The sequence below is a fragment of the Cebidichthys violaceus genome, unplaced genomic scaffold, assembly GCF_023349555.1.
Source record: "Cebidichthys violaceus isolate CVI_PGR_0920_01 unplaced genomic scaffold, fCebVio1.0.p SCAF_8, whole genome shotgun sequence".
Taxonomy (NCBI): Eukaryota; Metazoa; Chordata; class Actinopteri; order Perciformes; family Stichaeidae; genus Cebidichthys; species Cebidichthys violaceus.
The window spans coordinates 12093845-12110617 of record NW_027176964.1 but is presented as its reverse complement, the minus strand read 5'-3'; the positions used below and the strand labels follow the sequence as shown (position 1 = coordinate 12110617).

The 16773-nt window shown below is 36.7% G+C and overlaps 2 protein-coding genes across 2 annotated transcripts in view; one reads left to right on the top strand and one right to left on the bottom strand.

The window, feature by feature from the left end:
* Positions 1-579: 579 nt before the first annotated feature.
* On the bottom strand, positions 580-4339 carry LOC137865875 (calreticulin-like). Its single transcript, XM_068701421.1, has 9 exons — positions 4175-4339; positions 3608-3709; positions 3089-3292; positions 2900-2994; positions 2576-2785; positions 2223-2336; positions 1958-2101; positions 1760-1852; positions 580-1642 (listed from the first exon to the last, which is right to left on the bottom strand). The coding sequence occupies exons 1-9, from the start codon at positions 4269-4271 to the stop codon at positions 1427-1429; spliced, it is 1275 nt and encodes a 424-aa protein (XP_068557522.1). The 5' UTR covers positions 4272-4339; the 3' UTR covers positions 580-1426.
* Positions 4340-6016: 1677 nt separating this feature from the next.
* Positions 6017-16773, top strand: part of LOC137892529 (dynein axonemal heavy chain 8-like) — a 35515-nt gene continuing 24758 nt past the window's right edge. Inside the window, exons 1-25 of the mRNA XM_068737738.1 lie at positions 6017-6055; positions 6197-6331; positions 7151-7235; positions 7371-7522; positions 8459-8645; positions 8891-9054; positions 9330-9506; positions 9858-9971; positions 12022-12129; positions 12210-12311; positions 12393-12539; positions 12629-12823; positions 12948-13024; positions 13136-13235; positions 13357-13476; positions 13572-13707; positions 13817-14004; positions 14082-14162; positions 14556-14672; positions 14795-14914; positions 15502-15640; positions 15775-15881; positions 15967-16073; positions 16147-16252; positions 16391-16514. Of these exons, the coding sequence (XP_068593839.1) occupies positions 6017-6055; positions 6197-6331; positions 7151-7235; positions 7371-7522; positions 8459-8645; positions 8891-9054; positions 9330-9506; positions 9858-9971; positions 12022-12129; positions 12210-12311; positions 12393-12539; positions 12629-12823; positions 12948-13024; positions 13136-13235; positions 13357-13476; positions 13572-13707; positions 13817-14004; positions 14082-14162; positions 14556-14672; positions 14795-14914; positions 15502-15640; positions 15775-15881; positions 15967-16073; positions 16147-16252; positions 16391-16514 (3127 nt within the window). The remainder of the gene's footprint in view (positions 6056-6196; positions 6332-7150; positions 7236-7370; positions 7523-8458; positions 8646-8890; positions 9055-9329; positions 9507-9857; positions 9972-12021; positions 12130-12209; positions 12312-12392; positions 12540-12628; positions 12824-12947; positions 13025-13135; positions 13236-13356; positions 13477-13571; positions 13708-13816; positions 14005-14081; positions 14163-14555; positions 14673-14794; positions 14915-15501; positions 15641-15774; positions 15882-15966; positions 16074-16146; positions 16253-16390; positions 16515-16773) is intronic.

Below are 16773 nucleotides of genomic sequence, written 5' to 3'. Positions count from 1 at the left end.
AGAAACAGCAAAGAAATATATATATTTCAGAAGTGGTACTATTTCGTAATTGTTTACACTTATAAGCTTAACTATATTGGACAGACGTAGCACTTTATCAGGGGTTTTTGGTATTCCGTCTGCAAAATTAACTATATCAAGTTACCATCAGTTACTATTTCAGATTTGTCACATGGCAATTTATGTTGTTTGGGTCAACATGACGTGAAAACCTTTTTAAATAGAGTTTGGAGTGTAACAAATCTCTACGGCGATCTCTCCACTTTTGTCACAGTTATGAAATTCCCCTTCCTAATTTTAAATTGGAAAATACTTTAGAGGAAATAGAACTTAACTTGTGAACCCATAATCACGTTTCAGCTTTTTCTCCCCCAACACACATGAAGGTTTATTATACATTAATTTATTTTCCAAGTGGGACAAATTTAGATTTTAAAAAAAGAAAAATACCAGTCTCAAATTTTTTTTCTTCAATTCTGTCCAATACTGCAAAACATTAAGTTAGTGTAAAGTCAGATAATAGTAATGTTAACGACATGCCAAATATGTGCATATGTAGTACAAAATATGACCAGGCAATAAGGTTATAATCTTTTAATAAAAACTTTGGTATCAATAACATTCTGTCCAATAAAAATAAGTGTGTGACCCTTCGTGATGTCATGAGTCACACCAGGGGCTCACCATCTGTTTCTCCAGACTTTCTGGAAATAATGCAGGGTCCATCACATCACCATGAAGACATTCATGTCATTTACATGTAGAAAAACAATTTCATTGTGCACTTAGATAAAGATTAATTTATATCTAAACACTTCATTCAATTATGCCTTAAGAGTGTGGAAAAGAAATAGTCAGTGCTACAGACAACCAAAATAAGTTACACTACAATCTTGATTTATGTCTGTATTTGGTGATCTTTTGTATAAATCTTACAGATTATGAATTTAGATGTTCTGTTATGTGCATTTCTTGTTTCAAGATGTATTTTCACCTGGGAACAATTAATCTTAATGGTTAATTCTTATTCTCTGCAAATGTCAAATTTTTCAATCACGGCTTCTGGTTAACTCTGCAACCTGTGCAAGGGAATCTGCATCTAAAGTAAATGTGTAGATCGAGAAAATCAAGAAAACAGTGGATGTCAATTTCTCCTTATTCTGTTATCACAAAATGATGAATGGACTTTAGAGATGGAATACCTTAGAATCAATCTAGCAGTTCAGGGGCAATAAGGTAATTTCATGACCAAAAATAAAGACAAACTAAATTGTATTAAAATCCACTTGCCCCGCCCCCCCCAAATTGGTTTGTGTCCAAATCGGAAATCTCTCAGGGAAAGGATGCACAGCAGCCACAATACCCCTGGGAAATACAGGACAGAGTTTCTAAAGGAGGGACAGACAACATTTCTGGCCACACCTCCTCAAAGCTCATCTTTAAGCTTTGCTTCCTCGTCATCCATTTCTGAAAGTGCCTCCTCCATTTCATCCTTTGTTTCTTCCTCATCGATGTCTTCATCATCGTCGTCGTCACCATCATCTTCATCATTATCAACTTCGGTGTCTTGTTCTTTGTTCTTCTCCTCATCTTCCTTTCGTTTCAAGTCATCTTGCTCCTGTTTCATTTTCCTCTCGGGTTCCTGCGGGGAAAGTTTAGATAATCAAACTATGTCACCTAATCTATTCAGGATCTCACTGGCAATTGCTCTGTGTGTTGTGCAAATGACAAAATATGGCTTAAAAGAAGACCAGCACACCTTTGTCACACCCCATGTCTCCATTGTAATGTCTTCTGCTTCCTTCACATCGTCTGTGATAAGGAAGTTGTCAAAGATGGTACCAGATTTCACCTGAGACAAATCAGTAAAAAATGTTAAACTGTAGTTTAAGCATCACTACGGCAACAACGTTACTATCAAAGATGATTTTTTTTTTTTTTTCCCCCTTTCTCTCACCTGCCAAAGATCAAGACCTAAAACAGCGATGTTGTCAAACTTGTAGATGTTTGAATCAGGACTGTACTCAGGATTATCAATCTCAGGATGCACCCAGGGTCCTTTGTTGTTGGGGTTATCGATCTGTTTGGGTTTCCATTCTCCCTGCAATACAAAAAGTTATTCATCATCAGGGAGCAAAGGCAAAGCTGAGGAAATATTAACCATTTCTCAGGTAGAGGAGATCACACAAAGCATAAGCCACAACTATCTAACTTTAGTCTACCTTGTACTCTGGGTTAGGGATCATGGGTGGCTCCCACTCTCCATCCATATCCTCATCCCAGTCTTCAGGCTTTTTAGCGTCAGGATCTGGAATGTTTTCAGGCTTATCCCAGTTCTAAAAGAAGAACAAAAAAATGTAACTAATAGAATTATGAACATAAATTTAAAGTGCAAGACTGCTGTGAAAATCCTGGAGAGAAATAAATGGAAAAGCACTCCTCCAGTCGACATTACCTATAAACAAACACTAACCTCCATACCAGCATCCTCAGTTAGTGCAAACCAAAACAACGGTGCATTTTATGCTGGATGAAGTTGACTAATTGTATTACTTATATCAGTAAACTCATGCACCTCAGGCTTGGTGTCATCAGCATCGTCAATCTTGGCACGATCATCCCAGTCCTCTGGCTTACTGGCTTCGGGGTCCTTAATGGTCTTAGGAGCCAGGAAGTCCCAGTCATCCTCCAGACTGCCAGATTCTACCTTCTCGTTATCAATCTTCACCTCATAGGTCTGATCTGGATTCAGGATCAGCGTGTACATGTGGGTCAGCTCATCATCCTAGAAGAAAAAAAAAACAATTGTTTCGATCAAGCCACTGGTGCAGAGACTGTGCATGTTTTTTATACTAGAAGAAAAACTATTTATTTCCTAAATTTGAAATGCCAGAATTACCTTGCACTTAATCTCTTTCTTGATGAGGTGATTCTTGCCCTTGTAATTGAAGATGACGTGGACTTTCTTCGTGCTGTAGCCACAGATATCAGGGCCTGGGTGAATAAATAAAAACTAGTAATTCAATTTATGTTCCAAATCCTGTTATTGTAATTATAATTGTTAATGACCATGCACATTATCACTTACCAAACATGATGTAGTATGAGGATTCTCCATTCAAGCCAGCCTGATCCAAGTCTGCAGGGAAGACCTTCACATAGCCACCACCGCAGTCAATCTTTTGCTCGTGCTTTACTGTAAACTGAATGACCAAAGGCTTGCCCTCGTTGCTAAAAGGCTCAAAACGGGCAGAGGTCGCATAGAAACGAGCATCCTGGCTGGTTTGCAGACCTGCAAAGAAGTGCAAAAAAAAAAAAAGGTTTGCAAACACAAGACAAAAATAAAATAGGTTCACTTTGGCTAATAGTGTGAGAGCAAAACAGAGACAACAAGGTAAATAAACATACATTGGATCTCATAATTTTTGGCATAAAAGAGCTGTTTAGGACAATGTATTTACACATTTTTAATGACAGGTGCCTTGGTATCTGTTTAGCCATAATGAACCTAGCATTTTCAACGCAAATTAATAAGTTATCTAAATAAAAAGGACATGATTCACTTTTTAGAATATATAGATTACAACACACAACGTTTAACCGTTACCTTTGTCTTTCTCAGCATCTCCATAGAAGTTGCCAGCGGTTAGTTTCCACTCTCCATAGTCAGATTTGTGTTTGGAATTCAACCAGCGACTTCTCCATTCATCTGCACAGAAAAAGACCAGCACGTTTGCAGAGGTTTAAACATATGGGGCAATTATTTTATAGCCCTCAAGCTACTTCCCGGAAATTACATTATCTAACTGGCGTTAGATACTACTGGAAATGGTCAAACCGGCCACATTAGTTTGAATAGCTAACGTTTGTATAGCAACTTAGGCCACAGCAATTTTGGTGTTAGTAGTTATGGGTGTTACGTTTGCTAGCTTCGGGGCCTTGGTTAAGTTAACGTAAACCAGCTGCCAACCCAGTTAAAGTTAGAAAACGGAGATGTGACGCGATTTACACTGAATCACCGATTGAACAAGAACACCGTGAAAAGAACAGGCTTTCAAGATAAACTCAAGATGATAATTGTGACAAAATGACGGCTAACAGTCAAGCTAACATGCAATGCATCAACGTTAACCTCATGCACAGCTATTGTTATACATTTATATTCCAAACTTACCACCGTCTAGAAACTCCTCCCGAAAGTAAACTTTTGCGTGAACGGAGTACACTGCTAACATTACCGCAACTAAACCCAAGGCTTGCATTTTCCCCATCTCAGCTCAACTTTCCACTACTGACAACGTCCTTGCTAAGTACTGAATTCCTTGCGAAGAAGGAAGAGGAGAGAATATTTTAGAGTCGCTCCAGCGAACAGATGTATGCACGCCATTGGACAACGAGATGGTGTGTCTGGACCAATCACAGTAGACCACGAAACTTATGTCCTCTCCAGAGCCCGATCCAGGATCAGTGATTATTTCGACTCTGTCATCATATCAACATTCCTGTAGAGGGTGCCAAATGCAAAATGTAGAAAATAAAATAGTCGCCCTAGTTGACCTGAAAAGAGGACTCGGAAGTCATTGCACCTAAACGTCAGTTACCTGATGATGTCTGTCACAAAGTAGTGACGTTAAACTGAGTGAGAAGACTTAACGTAACAGAGTCAACTAAATGAATAGGGCTACAACTGAGAGACATGCATGGGCAATGAGAATAATCAAATCTTTGACAAGCACTCAAAAACTGAGGGAAAGGCCACAAGCAAACTGAAATATGGCTAGGAACGTTGGGAGTTAAACTACTGGTATTGCTATATCACCGCCTCGTCTACGGCATTAACGGCTAGAGCGCGTGGCATCCCCACGGTTAACGACAACGGTCACAACGCTAACGTTAGTTCAGTTGATAACGGTTGGATGTGGATGACAACTTTATCGGCGGTAAAAAAAAAACAAGTAACACCAGCGAGTCTTTGGAAAACAGCACTTAAAGAAAATGTGGTCAACTGAGTTTTGGTAAGGGCAGAAAATATGTTACAATAATGTTAGCAAAGTGAAAAAAAGTAACTTAAAATATTAACTATTGCTAGTTAACGGCAAACTGTCTCACTCCGAGATACCGTTATTTTGTTCACGTTAAATGTTCACGTTTGCCTCTCTAATGTAGTTAAGCTAACACAATGTCAAAACTAGCATCAGGTTAATCCAAACGTTAGTTAACGCTCATCTAGTAACTAATGTTAACTTTAATGTTATTTAGCTTAGCGCAGGCTATGCTTTTATTGGTTACCCTTAAAACTAATGCTATAACGTTAGTTCACCGCTAACGGCTGGAGCGCGTGGCATCTTAAAGGTTAATGGCAACGGTAATAACGCTAACATTAGTTCAGTTTATAACGGTTGGATTTGGATGACAACTTGATTGTCAGCGGTCAAAAAACAAGAAACACCATCAAGTCTTTGGTTAACAGAAACAGCACTTAGAGAAAATGTGGTCAACTGAGTTTTGGTAAGGGCAGAAAATATGTTACAATAATGTTAGCAAAGTTAAAAAGAGTTAAATTAAAATATTAGCTATTACTACAACTAGTCCGAGATAGTTATTTTGCTAATGGTAAAAAATAGCTGGTAGTTAAGCTATTACAACCAGCCAATTAAAGATACTAAAACGTTAGTTCGAGTTAACTTTACTGTGTGTTTGGTTTGTGGGTGGGGTGCCTCATATCCACAAATATGTAACGTTAATAAACGGTAACTGTTAATCCGTTTAATGTAAGTAAACCCCTCCAACATCACTTACAATGTACCCAATTTTAGTGAAAAAATACACTAATGCAACACCTCTTTGTGGCTTCATCATAGATTAACTAGCTAGGCTGTATGAAACAATTTCATGAGGCTCCAGCACTAGAGAGCGAATAATTAAATAGTTTATTTTTATAAATGTAATCTAGAAAGAATAAGCAGAATAACTGAGTTTTTCAACAGTCAACACGGTGACATTGCCTGATCGCTTCATGATGGATGATCTAAAAGCAAACAAGCATGGTGGTCAGGTAAATTGATTTAACACTTTTATTGGATCATTGATTTTCAGTATACAAGTAAACAAATCCCTTTTAACTTATTAAGTATGGTACAGCAGTTTTACGTTTGTAAGTACAATTTATATTGTTTACAACCCTTATCTTCCTCAGGCCAAATACAAGCAGGCAAGAGAAGAGCGAAAGATGCTCCTCACCCCTGCACACCAGTACATGATTGACATCCTGGCTGCCAGGCTGTTCTTGACGCCAACAGAAGTAGAGGAATTTATTTTGGATTCTTCATCTGTAAGTTGTCCCATGAGTATCCTATAAAGCCCCTTTCCCACTGCACAAGAAACCCACTAACCTGGCCTTTTCTTCAGTGGGAAATCAGCATTAATTCCTGAGACAAATTACTCTGCAGTAGCCACAGGTATTTATCGGCGGCTCCAGCTCTGATTGGCAGTGATGGAAACATGACACCCTGGTGGACACATTAATTATCGCCTCTTTTCCATTGATTCTATGTGTCGCACGTTGAAGTGAATAATTAATAGATCAAATCAACAGAGGTTTGGACAGTTATTATAATTTGTTAATGTATAAAACATTAAATTAATACTCTGTCCTCAGACTTCAGTCAGACAACAGTAATTTTCCCTCTCAGATCATCGTAAAACACACTTTATTCAAACTCAACAGAAACAAAATAAGACTTGTAAAAAAACGTCTTGTTATTCTTTTCACTGTTCCAACAATCCCAACTCTGGTGAGAGATTGAAAGAGGGACTGAATAAGTAACAGAATAAATAAAAAGAAGTAACGAAGAAGGGGCTTCACTCTGTCAGAACATCATATGATAGCATGGTCGGTTGAATGGATTATGATTCTAACATTGTTGCAAATTGCCGACACACGGCTGTGGGTATTATTATACTAAAAGCAGCAACATTTCAATCAATACACATCAACGCATCATATTGGTGCATTTCAGTCTGCCAGTGGGTCTTTTAGTTACTAGTACGACTGGTCTTTTTTGGTTGAATGTCTTTCATGCCTCTTTAAATATCATCACTGTTAAAAACAGTAATAAAACATTTATTTTTTTGTTTTCTTGCTCAATAGCTAGATGCTTTTGATAACTTCTTCGCCAAAGGAGGTTGTAAAACAATTTCCTTTGTGTATCAAGAGGCTGAAATCCCAGGAATAGGTAGGCATAATTGCATTACATGATTGATTGTATTTGTCCCCGTAATGGTGAATATTCAATCTTAAGTGCACAGAATCCGTATCAATTACTGTTTTTCATCTCATTAAAAACAATTTGTATTTAATATCATTTCAGAGTGTGGACGCTCATATCGTGGGACCACCAACGGGGACAAAATATTGACGCTGTTTTTAGCCGATCTGTCTCAGACATGCCTTACAGGCATTTGCTGCACTTTCAGACGAAGTAGAGTGGACGTTCCTGTGAATCCAGAAAACATACATGAGGTAAGACAGTCATGTATGTTTATAGTAGTGTGTCTCTGTAATTGTAATATGTTCATTGTTTTGTGTGATGGACACATTTTAACGTTGAATTATTGTATTTTAATAGCCAAATAAAATCACTGTTGAATGGGCATGACTGAATTATTATTTATGTGCGAAAATGTTTTTGCTTGTAAAATATACATTCATTATTTAGTGAGTTTAGCACCCCCAGTGCTGTGATTATTACATAAGTTGAATATACCTCTCCCTTTTTAGAGGATAATCTAATCATAATTGATCTTTGTGTGCTAAATTAGTAATATGTACCAGTTAAACATGAATGCATGTTGTAAAGCCTTTAGATCATATTCTTTCTTTGTGTTAAAACAGAAGGCTACCTGAGAGTACATAACTCCGCTAAGGCTAAACAACTCTATAATAATCTTGATAATAGAAAAAGTGTTCAAGTTTTTATCATAAATATGGATCTACATTAAAAAAAACACTTTTATAGATCATTGATTGATCGAGCTCATGTAAATTCAAATCTTGGGAATATTGGGGCATTATAGAAGGATACATTGTGAAAAATGTTAAGTCCATTAGTCCCATGACAACTGAGTTAAGGCCATTTAAATGCACCATGTTGCCGGAGTGCTTGTAAGATTGCTGAAGTTGATGCTATCATGTCTGAGGAGGCAACAGTTTTTAATACTATTTAACGATGTAGCTAATTTTACTCATTTGCTCTCCTTCAACCAGTCAGATTAAGCTAATCTGCATTTCCTGTATTCATTTTGAAACATTGGCAACTGTTTTCAATGAAAACACATCTTGCATTAGTTCGGTAGAGGATTACTGCTGAGGACCATGTAACTAGTACTAAGCTAGAATTTGCTTATTTGCCTTTTCATTTTGTGACGTGATGGATGCTATTGTGTTGATGCTTTGTAGGAAATCTTCTTTTCAATGGTCGATGCCAGAGATGGCCTTCTGAAAGGAATAAGGAATTCCTTCAACTTTGTGCTACCAGTTCTTGACGCAGCTCAAAACTGGGGTGTCTTAAATAAGTCTAGACATGGAGAAAATTTAAAAAAGAATTTCAAGTACACCGTAAAACGTTGTATTAGCTCCATAGATGGTAAGTCATTATTTTATTGTTGTCAGTAAGTTGTCAGTTACATCATTTTTTCTTTTTCTTTCAAGTTTTGATGTTTAGAAGACATTAAAGCAGTACCATGTCGTAACCATTTTGTTTGGCAAGTCACACTTTATTGCTTTGAAATTGTCAATTGTTGCATTATCTGTTAACAATGATATTGTTGTAAACAAATAGTGTCATTTAAGTAAATGACATGATCTTTATCTTTCTTGTTTGTACCCCAGACATTCAGAAGAGCAATGAGAGTGTTGTTCATATGAATACAGTCACAGATATCGACTTCTCTACGTTGGCCTCCCTTGGCGACATGAAAGTTGCAGCTGCTAATTTGGACATGGTGCATCGACTGGAAGAGATTCTGATGCAATGGTATAAGCAAATTGAGCAGGTTGGTAAAATTATGATTTTATTGTTATTACACTAACAGACGGTCAAATTTATGTCGACAGAAACACGGTTTCTCCCAGTATCAACGATAAGTACAAAATATAAATGTAAACTGTTAATAACGTTGGACATGGAACATTTTCCATAGTGAATCAATCTATATTTTGAAGTGTTAAAGCATATCACTTCCTAAATTAATCTTACCGTAGATGTGTTGATTGAATTGCTGCCCTGTAAAGGGAAATTGTAACCATTGTCTGTGTCCATAATCATCAGGTCCTGATAGAAAGTGATCTGTTGAGGAAAGAGGTTGATTCTGCAGGGCCACTGAGTGAGTTGGAACACTGGAAAAAAATGTCTTTAAGATTCAACTCCATCATCGATCACATCAAAGGCCCAGAGTTTAAGGCAGTGGTAATGGTGCTCCATATCAGCCGGTCCAAGATGATGAAGGTACGGTGGCTTGAGTGTCAAACTTATACAAAGTAATACCCTAAAGAAGTTATACAGCAATTTGACCAGGTTTTTGGTTGATCTGATCTGACTATGGTTTGACGTGTGTATCGACGCAATATGAAGAATTGATGCTGTGTAAAATCACAAGATAAATGTCTGTGCAAATTATGTGGTAAAATGTTATAGTTGCATGAGCTATTGTAATTATCAAAAATCCAACAGTCCACAGTGTAAAGATGATCGTTCCAGGTGGATGAAGAATGCAATTTTATTTTCCAAATTTGTAACCTTTGGGTTTTTGAAGGATGACGTTCAAAATGTAACTTTTTCAACCATGTACCCATGTAGAAGTGGCGGGAACTGGATGACAGGATAACAGATCGAGCCAATGAGGCAAATTCAAATGTCAAATTCCTTTCCACACTGGAGAAAGTCTGTCAACCTCTTTACACCAGTGACCCGGTATGTATAGTCAATAATTTGATATGATGAATTTATACACTAATATGTTGGATAATAATTAATGTAAATGTGTGCTAAAAAAAGATAATAATAAATAAAATAAAAAAAGAATGCCCTAAATGTTGTTGAGGGCCTAGTTTGTAAATGCATTTTCTATTAAATTTTAGAAATGTGTGTGTTATTTTAAAGTCATGTTTACTTTCTACAGTAAAAATTAGAAAAACCTCAAACTGAAATAATTACGTAAAGCTATATAAAATATGTATTTAATGCACGGTCACCAATTCCCTGTATTGTGATGCAGCCCATGTGTTTACAGGAGGGGTATGAGAAACTGGATGTTTCTGTTTTTTTATGACATTAATGGCACATATTTGTTTATTGTTTGCTCATTATTTTTGTGCAATATAAAAGAAAAGCATCCCGAGTTTTTTTGCTGTAGCAGAAGGAGGTATTCAATTAGAATTAAGCAAGGTCCATTTAGAGAGAATTTCCTCACGCAAAGGTCTGGAACATCACAGTAATGTCTAATTTGCGCTATGATTTAGTCCAATAATTATTGAAGTAGACAACAGCTGTATCAACGTCTATTTAGTCAACAACTGACTGTCAAATCAAATAAAAACAGTTCAATTGAATAATATCTCAACAATATTTATTGCCAGTTTTCAAATTGAACTGGATGAATTATAAATAATGCATAATCTAATAAAAAAATCAATGTTCTTCTCTCGTTTCAAGTGAAATAAAGGCTGCATTTAAGAATATATTTAATAATAGAAAGCTTTTGAAAAACGTGACTCTTAAAATAAAGTACTTAATTTTACAAAAATGAATTTCACTGATTTGCCCTGCAGCTTTAAATTCAGTTAATTCAGGGTGAAGGGATGTCAACCAAGATAACCATGATATTATATTCTTCTCATCTTCCAATTTATCTGTGGTTATTGAAACCACTTGTTTCAGCTCTATTCCTCTCCATTCCATCATTGTTGGGCAGTGAAGTCACGTGTTAGGATTCTGATCATATTGGGCTCTAAGATGGTTTATTTTTTGTGACTTCATTTCGGATGTGAGTGGGTACGTTTGCTCAAACGATTTGTGCTTTGTCTCATAGTGGCGCTTTACATTGCTACCTTTAATATTCGTCACGGCCTCTGAACATATGAGACATACTGGTTTTGAACTGCCGTGGGAAGAATTAACATACAGTATATGAGTCTGTCCATTCTTGGAGAAAGACTTTGGTCTGACTGACCACTTTCTCTTTTTGGAGAACGCCATGTGAAATAACTTCTCTGACTCACGTACTATTCTCCGACTACTCGGCCTGTCGCCCGTCTCTCTTTTGTGTGTAAATCTCACTTGAGTCAGGAAGTTTATCAGAATACACATACATGTGTTTGATTGGCTGAGTAGCATTACTTGAGATGATTTACAATGCATGTAATTGGTTGGTGTGTTTCCTGCACCGCTGAACGAGTGCAGTAAAGGCTATACAGCGCCGGCAAAATGTAATAATCCTCAATTATCTATCAGTTGTAGGTCCAGGGTCCAGATACAACAGCGTCTGGGTCCGGATCCGGATCCGGACCGCGGTCTTAGTGACCCCTGGTCTAGAGGGTGTAGGTTAAACTTCAGATACAGTGGATATCAGGATTTAATTATAGGCACAGCAACTATAGTTGGTTTAAAGACAGCTGTGCTGAAAGCTTTTGAGGTAACAGCAAGGTTTTAAGAATACACTTTGGAAAAAAATTGTGTATCTTTTTTTTAGAGGGGGTTAAACTCCACAAGTTAATGACAGTAACCACTCAATCAAGTTCTTGAAACTAATATGTTACCAAAAAATTGCATGCTTTTTATCCTATTAGGATAGGTATTACTAGTGACCTCTCCACATTACTAAGAGTCAAGAAATGTATCGGTAATATGAAACATTTTGAAAGATGGGACTTTAAGAACATCATGTATTAATGCAAGTTTGTTGCATTTTGTAAATTAATTGTTCATTAGAACGTTAATAATAAACATGGATGTGTGATTTCAGGTCACCATGAAGAAAAGCGTGCAGAACATCACCAATGCTATTCGAATGATTTACAGTGTTTCACTGTACTACAACACCAGTGAAAAGATATCCGCACTGCTCATAAAAGTAAGTGTACTGTGTTCAGTCTCAGAAAAATATATGTTGTTGTTCAGAAAATCTAATTGTGTTCCTGAAAAAAACTCCAGGTCACAAGTCAGATGGTTACAGCATGCAGATCACATATTACTGGCAATGGCACATGTCTAATATGGGACCAAGATGCTGAAGAAATCGTCAAGAAAATGCAGGTGATGATGGCACTTATTAGAACACATAATGACATCAGCGTGTAACCGTTTTCAAATTCATTCATCTTTTATCTTTGGCAGGACTGTTTCTGCTTATATGAGGAATATCAGTCTTGCTTCCAGAAGACAAAGAAACAAATAATGGAAAAACCTGGAAAGAGGTCCTTTGAGGTTTCAGAGACGCAGATTTTTTGCAAGTTTGAGAGCTTCTGCAAGCAACTTGAAAAGGTGCAGTCCCACACTATTTTTTTTTTTTATTTGAATTGCAGTTTTACCATAAGGCCTTGCCGGGTAACAATATTCAATATCTATTGTAGATCACACAAATACTTACAGTGTTCAAGAAGTTCAAATCTCTTGAAAAATCTAATATTGAGGGTATTGAGATTCTGGCCAGACAATTCCACACTGTATGCATGAACATAAAAAGGTCGCAGTATGATATGTTGGCTCCAAGGACAGAATTTGAAACCGATTTTACGAAGTTTATGACTCAAATCGGCAACATTGAGGTATGTATCGTTTTTTTCTGTTTATAATCTGTGGTGTAGCTATCTTCTATTCTGTCCCTATCTCTTATACATTCAGCATAGTTTCAAATGGTCATATTAACATTTTGGCTGTTCTTATCTACAGAAACAGATGCAGGCATTTATGAGTTCTTGCTTCTCAAACATCGTCTCATCTCAGCAATCTCTGTCCCTAATACAGCGGTCAGTATAATATAGTATAAGATTGTCCTGTAATTATTTAACTTGTGGATGATTTGGCAATATAACAAAAAGAAAATCTAACACAAGTGTCATGAGTTCCTTTTTTTGCAGTTTTCAGAGGCTGAATATAGCCTGTCTTGACACAGAAATTCCCAACCTTCTGAGTCTTATTCTTCAGCATTATGCCTCAGAAGTAGAGTTTGTGAAAAAGGTATCCTATTTTCATGTTTAAGTAGATATTGATAATAAAATATAAAAAAATGTATTGTCAAATATGGACTTTGATGTTTTTGATTAAATGAGCTGATCTGCTTTGTAAATTTTCTTTGCAGATCTATGACAAACAGAAAGACGACCCCCCGTTAGCTAGAAACATGTCTCTTGTGTCTGGATGGATTGGTTGGGTCAGGAATCTCTACAGGAAAATAGATGAACCCATCGCACACTTTAAAGTAAGGCTACATGTCTCCCACCAAAACAACTTAAGATACTTTATTATTATGAACTGAAATGTTTTCACGTTGAATGTATCTGTTCTCATTTACAGAAACACTCTGAAGTCCTGTGCAGCCCTGAGGGACAGGTTGTGGTGAAAATGTACAACAAAGCTGCAGCTGCGTTTGTAGAGTATGAGTCTGTTTACCACAGAGCATGGATGGCTGAAGTGTCAAAACTTGAATACGGTTGGTTCTCTAGCTCTGATTTAATATGTTTATACCGTAAATGCACACAATGCCCCTCATTAGTAATATTCATTTCAATTGCTTTCTCCACCATTCTGCTTCATAACAGTCTTGCATATTACGCTGCTGGTTCGTCACCCAAGTACTGGTAAATTAGTGGTCAACTTTGATCCTAAAGTAACTGAGGTCATTCGGGATGCTAAGTGTTTGTTGAAGATGGGTCTGGAGGTTCCAAAGCAGGCTTTGCGTCTCGTCAAGATGGAAAGCGAACTAAAAGCCAACCACTGTCGACTACAGGTAAACTATAAGACCTTTTCACAGATGGATGGTTACCTTAATATAAAATGACTTTTGTGCCTTATTTGTTTTTGTAGACCATTTTGGCAGATTATGAGTCTACTTGTGAGAACATTCCAGCGAACTTCACCAGCCTGATGGCTTCAAAGATAAAAAATGTAAGCAGTTTGTAAACACAGTACATTTAAAATGAGAACATTTAATTATATAACAAACTATCACATTGATAAAATGTAGCTCATATCATGTTCTCATGAATATAAACAAATTAATCAACTCATGATATGTGTAAACAAACCTTTTAAGTTGATGAAGTTGACAACTTCATCAACTTAAATATGAAGTTAACATCATATTTGTGGCTATAAACCCACAAATATGATGCTTTCTGGGTGAATGGGTGAAGGGTGAATGCTAGGTGTGGAACTAGCTTTTTCACCATTTTATTGCTATGGCTTTTGTGTCCTAAGGAGTTACTATTGCTTAATTTATCAATGCTTTCAGAGTTTCTTTTTTTCTCTTTTGCTCTTATGTTTTGGGTCAATTAAAAGGTGGAATCTGTGCTTCGCCACGGGGCAGTGCTGCTCACCTGGTCATCCTTCCTCCTGGACAAGTTCTTCCAAAATGTTGACACAGCTTTGTTTGAGCTCAAACATCTTGCAAAGAAGGTATGTTACTCAATAGAAGTATTGAGCAAAAAGCTAACTATCTCTCCTTTTCTGATATGGATATTGCTGTTTCGGATTTGCAACGAAAAAATAAAGATACTTTTTTCTGTATTTATTTTCAGGTGCAGGATATCTGTAAGATACGCATTGACGATGTCTTGACAGACATCTCAGAGACTGTGCTGATTGAGCTCCCTGAAAGTCATGCGTCTTCAGTGCAGCAATTGATTGATTGCAATGAGGTATGTCCTAGGGCTCTAACTACAGTTATTTTCATATTCTCTCGATCATCTTCTCGATTGATCGATGAGTTGTTTGGTCTATGAAATGAAGTATGGCGCTCAGTGTCTTGTTCTGTCCACAACTCAAAGATGTTCTGATGTTCAACTTTTCTGTTTTGCTTTACTCTCACCATCAGCAGGCAGCTGTTTTCAGCTGAATAAGCTCTAAAAATGTAGACACAGTTAGCAACTAGCTTGGGAACATAGTGGAGCATTAAGCAATAAAAAAAATCCAGATATTTCCCTCAGAAGTTGATATGGACCAAAACAGGAGCGTGAATAATGGTCTTACCTTCATCAGTGTGCTAGAAATACAACTCCAAATGAATGACAATGGTGCTATGTAACTAAATAGTGTAAATAGGAAATGTATGTCTTTGCTATTAAGTTAGGCATATTATTTTAGAAGGTGATGATATATTAATGTTGTGTTGTTTCTGCTGCCCCCAAGTGGTATAAAAGGAAGGATTAGTTGTTTTTTAAAGGGCTTTTTCATAGAAATTATTAAATGTCTGGTTCACCAATCCACTCATTACATCCTTTTTTAGGACCAATGTAAGAAGTGGGCAAAGACATTGGACTCCAAATGTAGTCATGTTAAAGAAGCAGTAAAGGAGCTGCATAACATGTTCAGTACCATTTATGAATCAGAAGGCACCAAGAAGCCTGCAGAGCAACTATTTTCAGGTACTCACAGTTTTAAGTGTTGCACACAAGTAGATATAATATACACATATTTTTAAGTAACAGTCATACAGTAGCTAAAATTAAAATATATGTGGTATGTGTATATTTTGTATTACTCCCTTTGAACATTTTAGGATGCAGGAGTGTGACATTCCCAGGAGAGAGCCAAAAGCCCCCTAATGAGGATGAGGGAATGAATTCAGATGGTCCAGACAGAGAGAAATCAATCAAATTTGAAAAGGTATTTTTTTCACATTTCATTTTTTAATATTGCTCTTATATACAGTATACCAACAAATATGTTAATACTTCAATTCAAATTTTAGGAGTTTAAGAAGCTTTATGAATACTTCAGTGCAAGGGTATTAGACGCACTGGTGAAAACAACAAAGCTGTCTCTGGAGACCCTGAAAAGGAGAATTTGTGGCACTAGGTAAGTATGTCCGTGTTATTCAGTATGTAAAAATAGGCCAATATCGAAGATAAACTATATGATCCCTTTTCAGATCGACATCAAGAAGGGGGAAATTTAGTACTTACCAGAAGTCAATGTCTGAGACTAAGATTGTCTCGCTAGTAACATGCGAAGTCCACCTGGTTATACCCAAAGTGGTGAGTTTCTATTACTCATTGGTTACTGATTCCACTTCATACTAGTTATCTTTTAAGAGAGATAGATGATCTAGAATCCCTTGCCAATATTGTTAAACAGAAAATATTGTTTCTCTGTCTGATATTTGTTGTCATCAGGTAATGATTCCCACTGTAGATGAGATCCAACAGGCCATAAATCGACTAATTGACTTGGTGTTGGAAATCAGCAAGGGCATCGCATGGCAGCAGGACTACAGTCCCGATGGTGCAAAGAACAAAGGTAAACCGTTATCAGCATGCACATAGATGAAAAAAAGGCTGAAAGACAAGTAAGCAGAAATGACAAACTGTTTAATATGTAAAATGTAAAATATAATGAAAATATGTGGATCCTAAATAAATAACAAATCATCTTCTCAAATTTAAGCCAAAGTCTACGAAACTAGTTTAAGGGAAATACGTTTCTAATTTGTAGATTTTTTTGTTTTATGAATAGTTCAAATGTATAATTGAATCTTTTTTTTTAAATCTGGCAGTTC

Bases quoted from the DNA above. Each gene is read 5' to 3' on its own strand.
- LOC137865875 (XM_068701421.1), bottom strand. From the start codon at position 4,271: ATGGGGAAAATGCAAGCCTTGGGTTTAGTTGCGGTAATGTTAGCAGTG. The intron at 3,293-3,607 runs GTAACGGTTAAA...ACTTCTTTGCAG, and splicing joins AGATGCTGAGAAAGACAAAG to GTCTGCAAACCAGCCAGGAT. The intron at 2,786-2,899 runs GTAATTCTGGCA...TTTTTCTTCTAG, and splicing joins AGAAAGAGATTAAGTGCAAG to GATGATGAGCTGACCCACAT.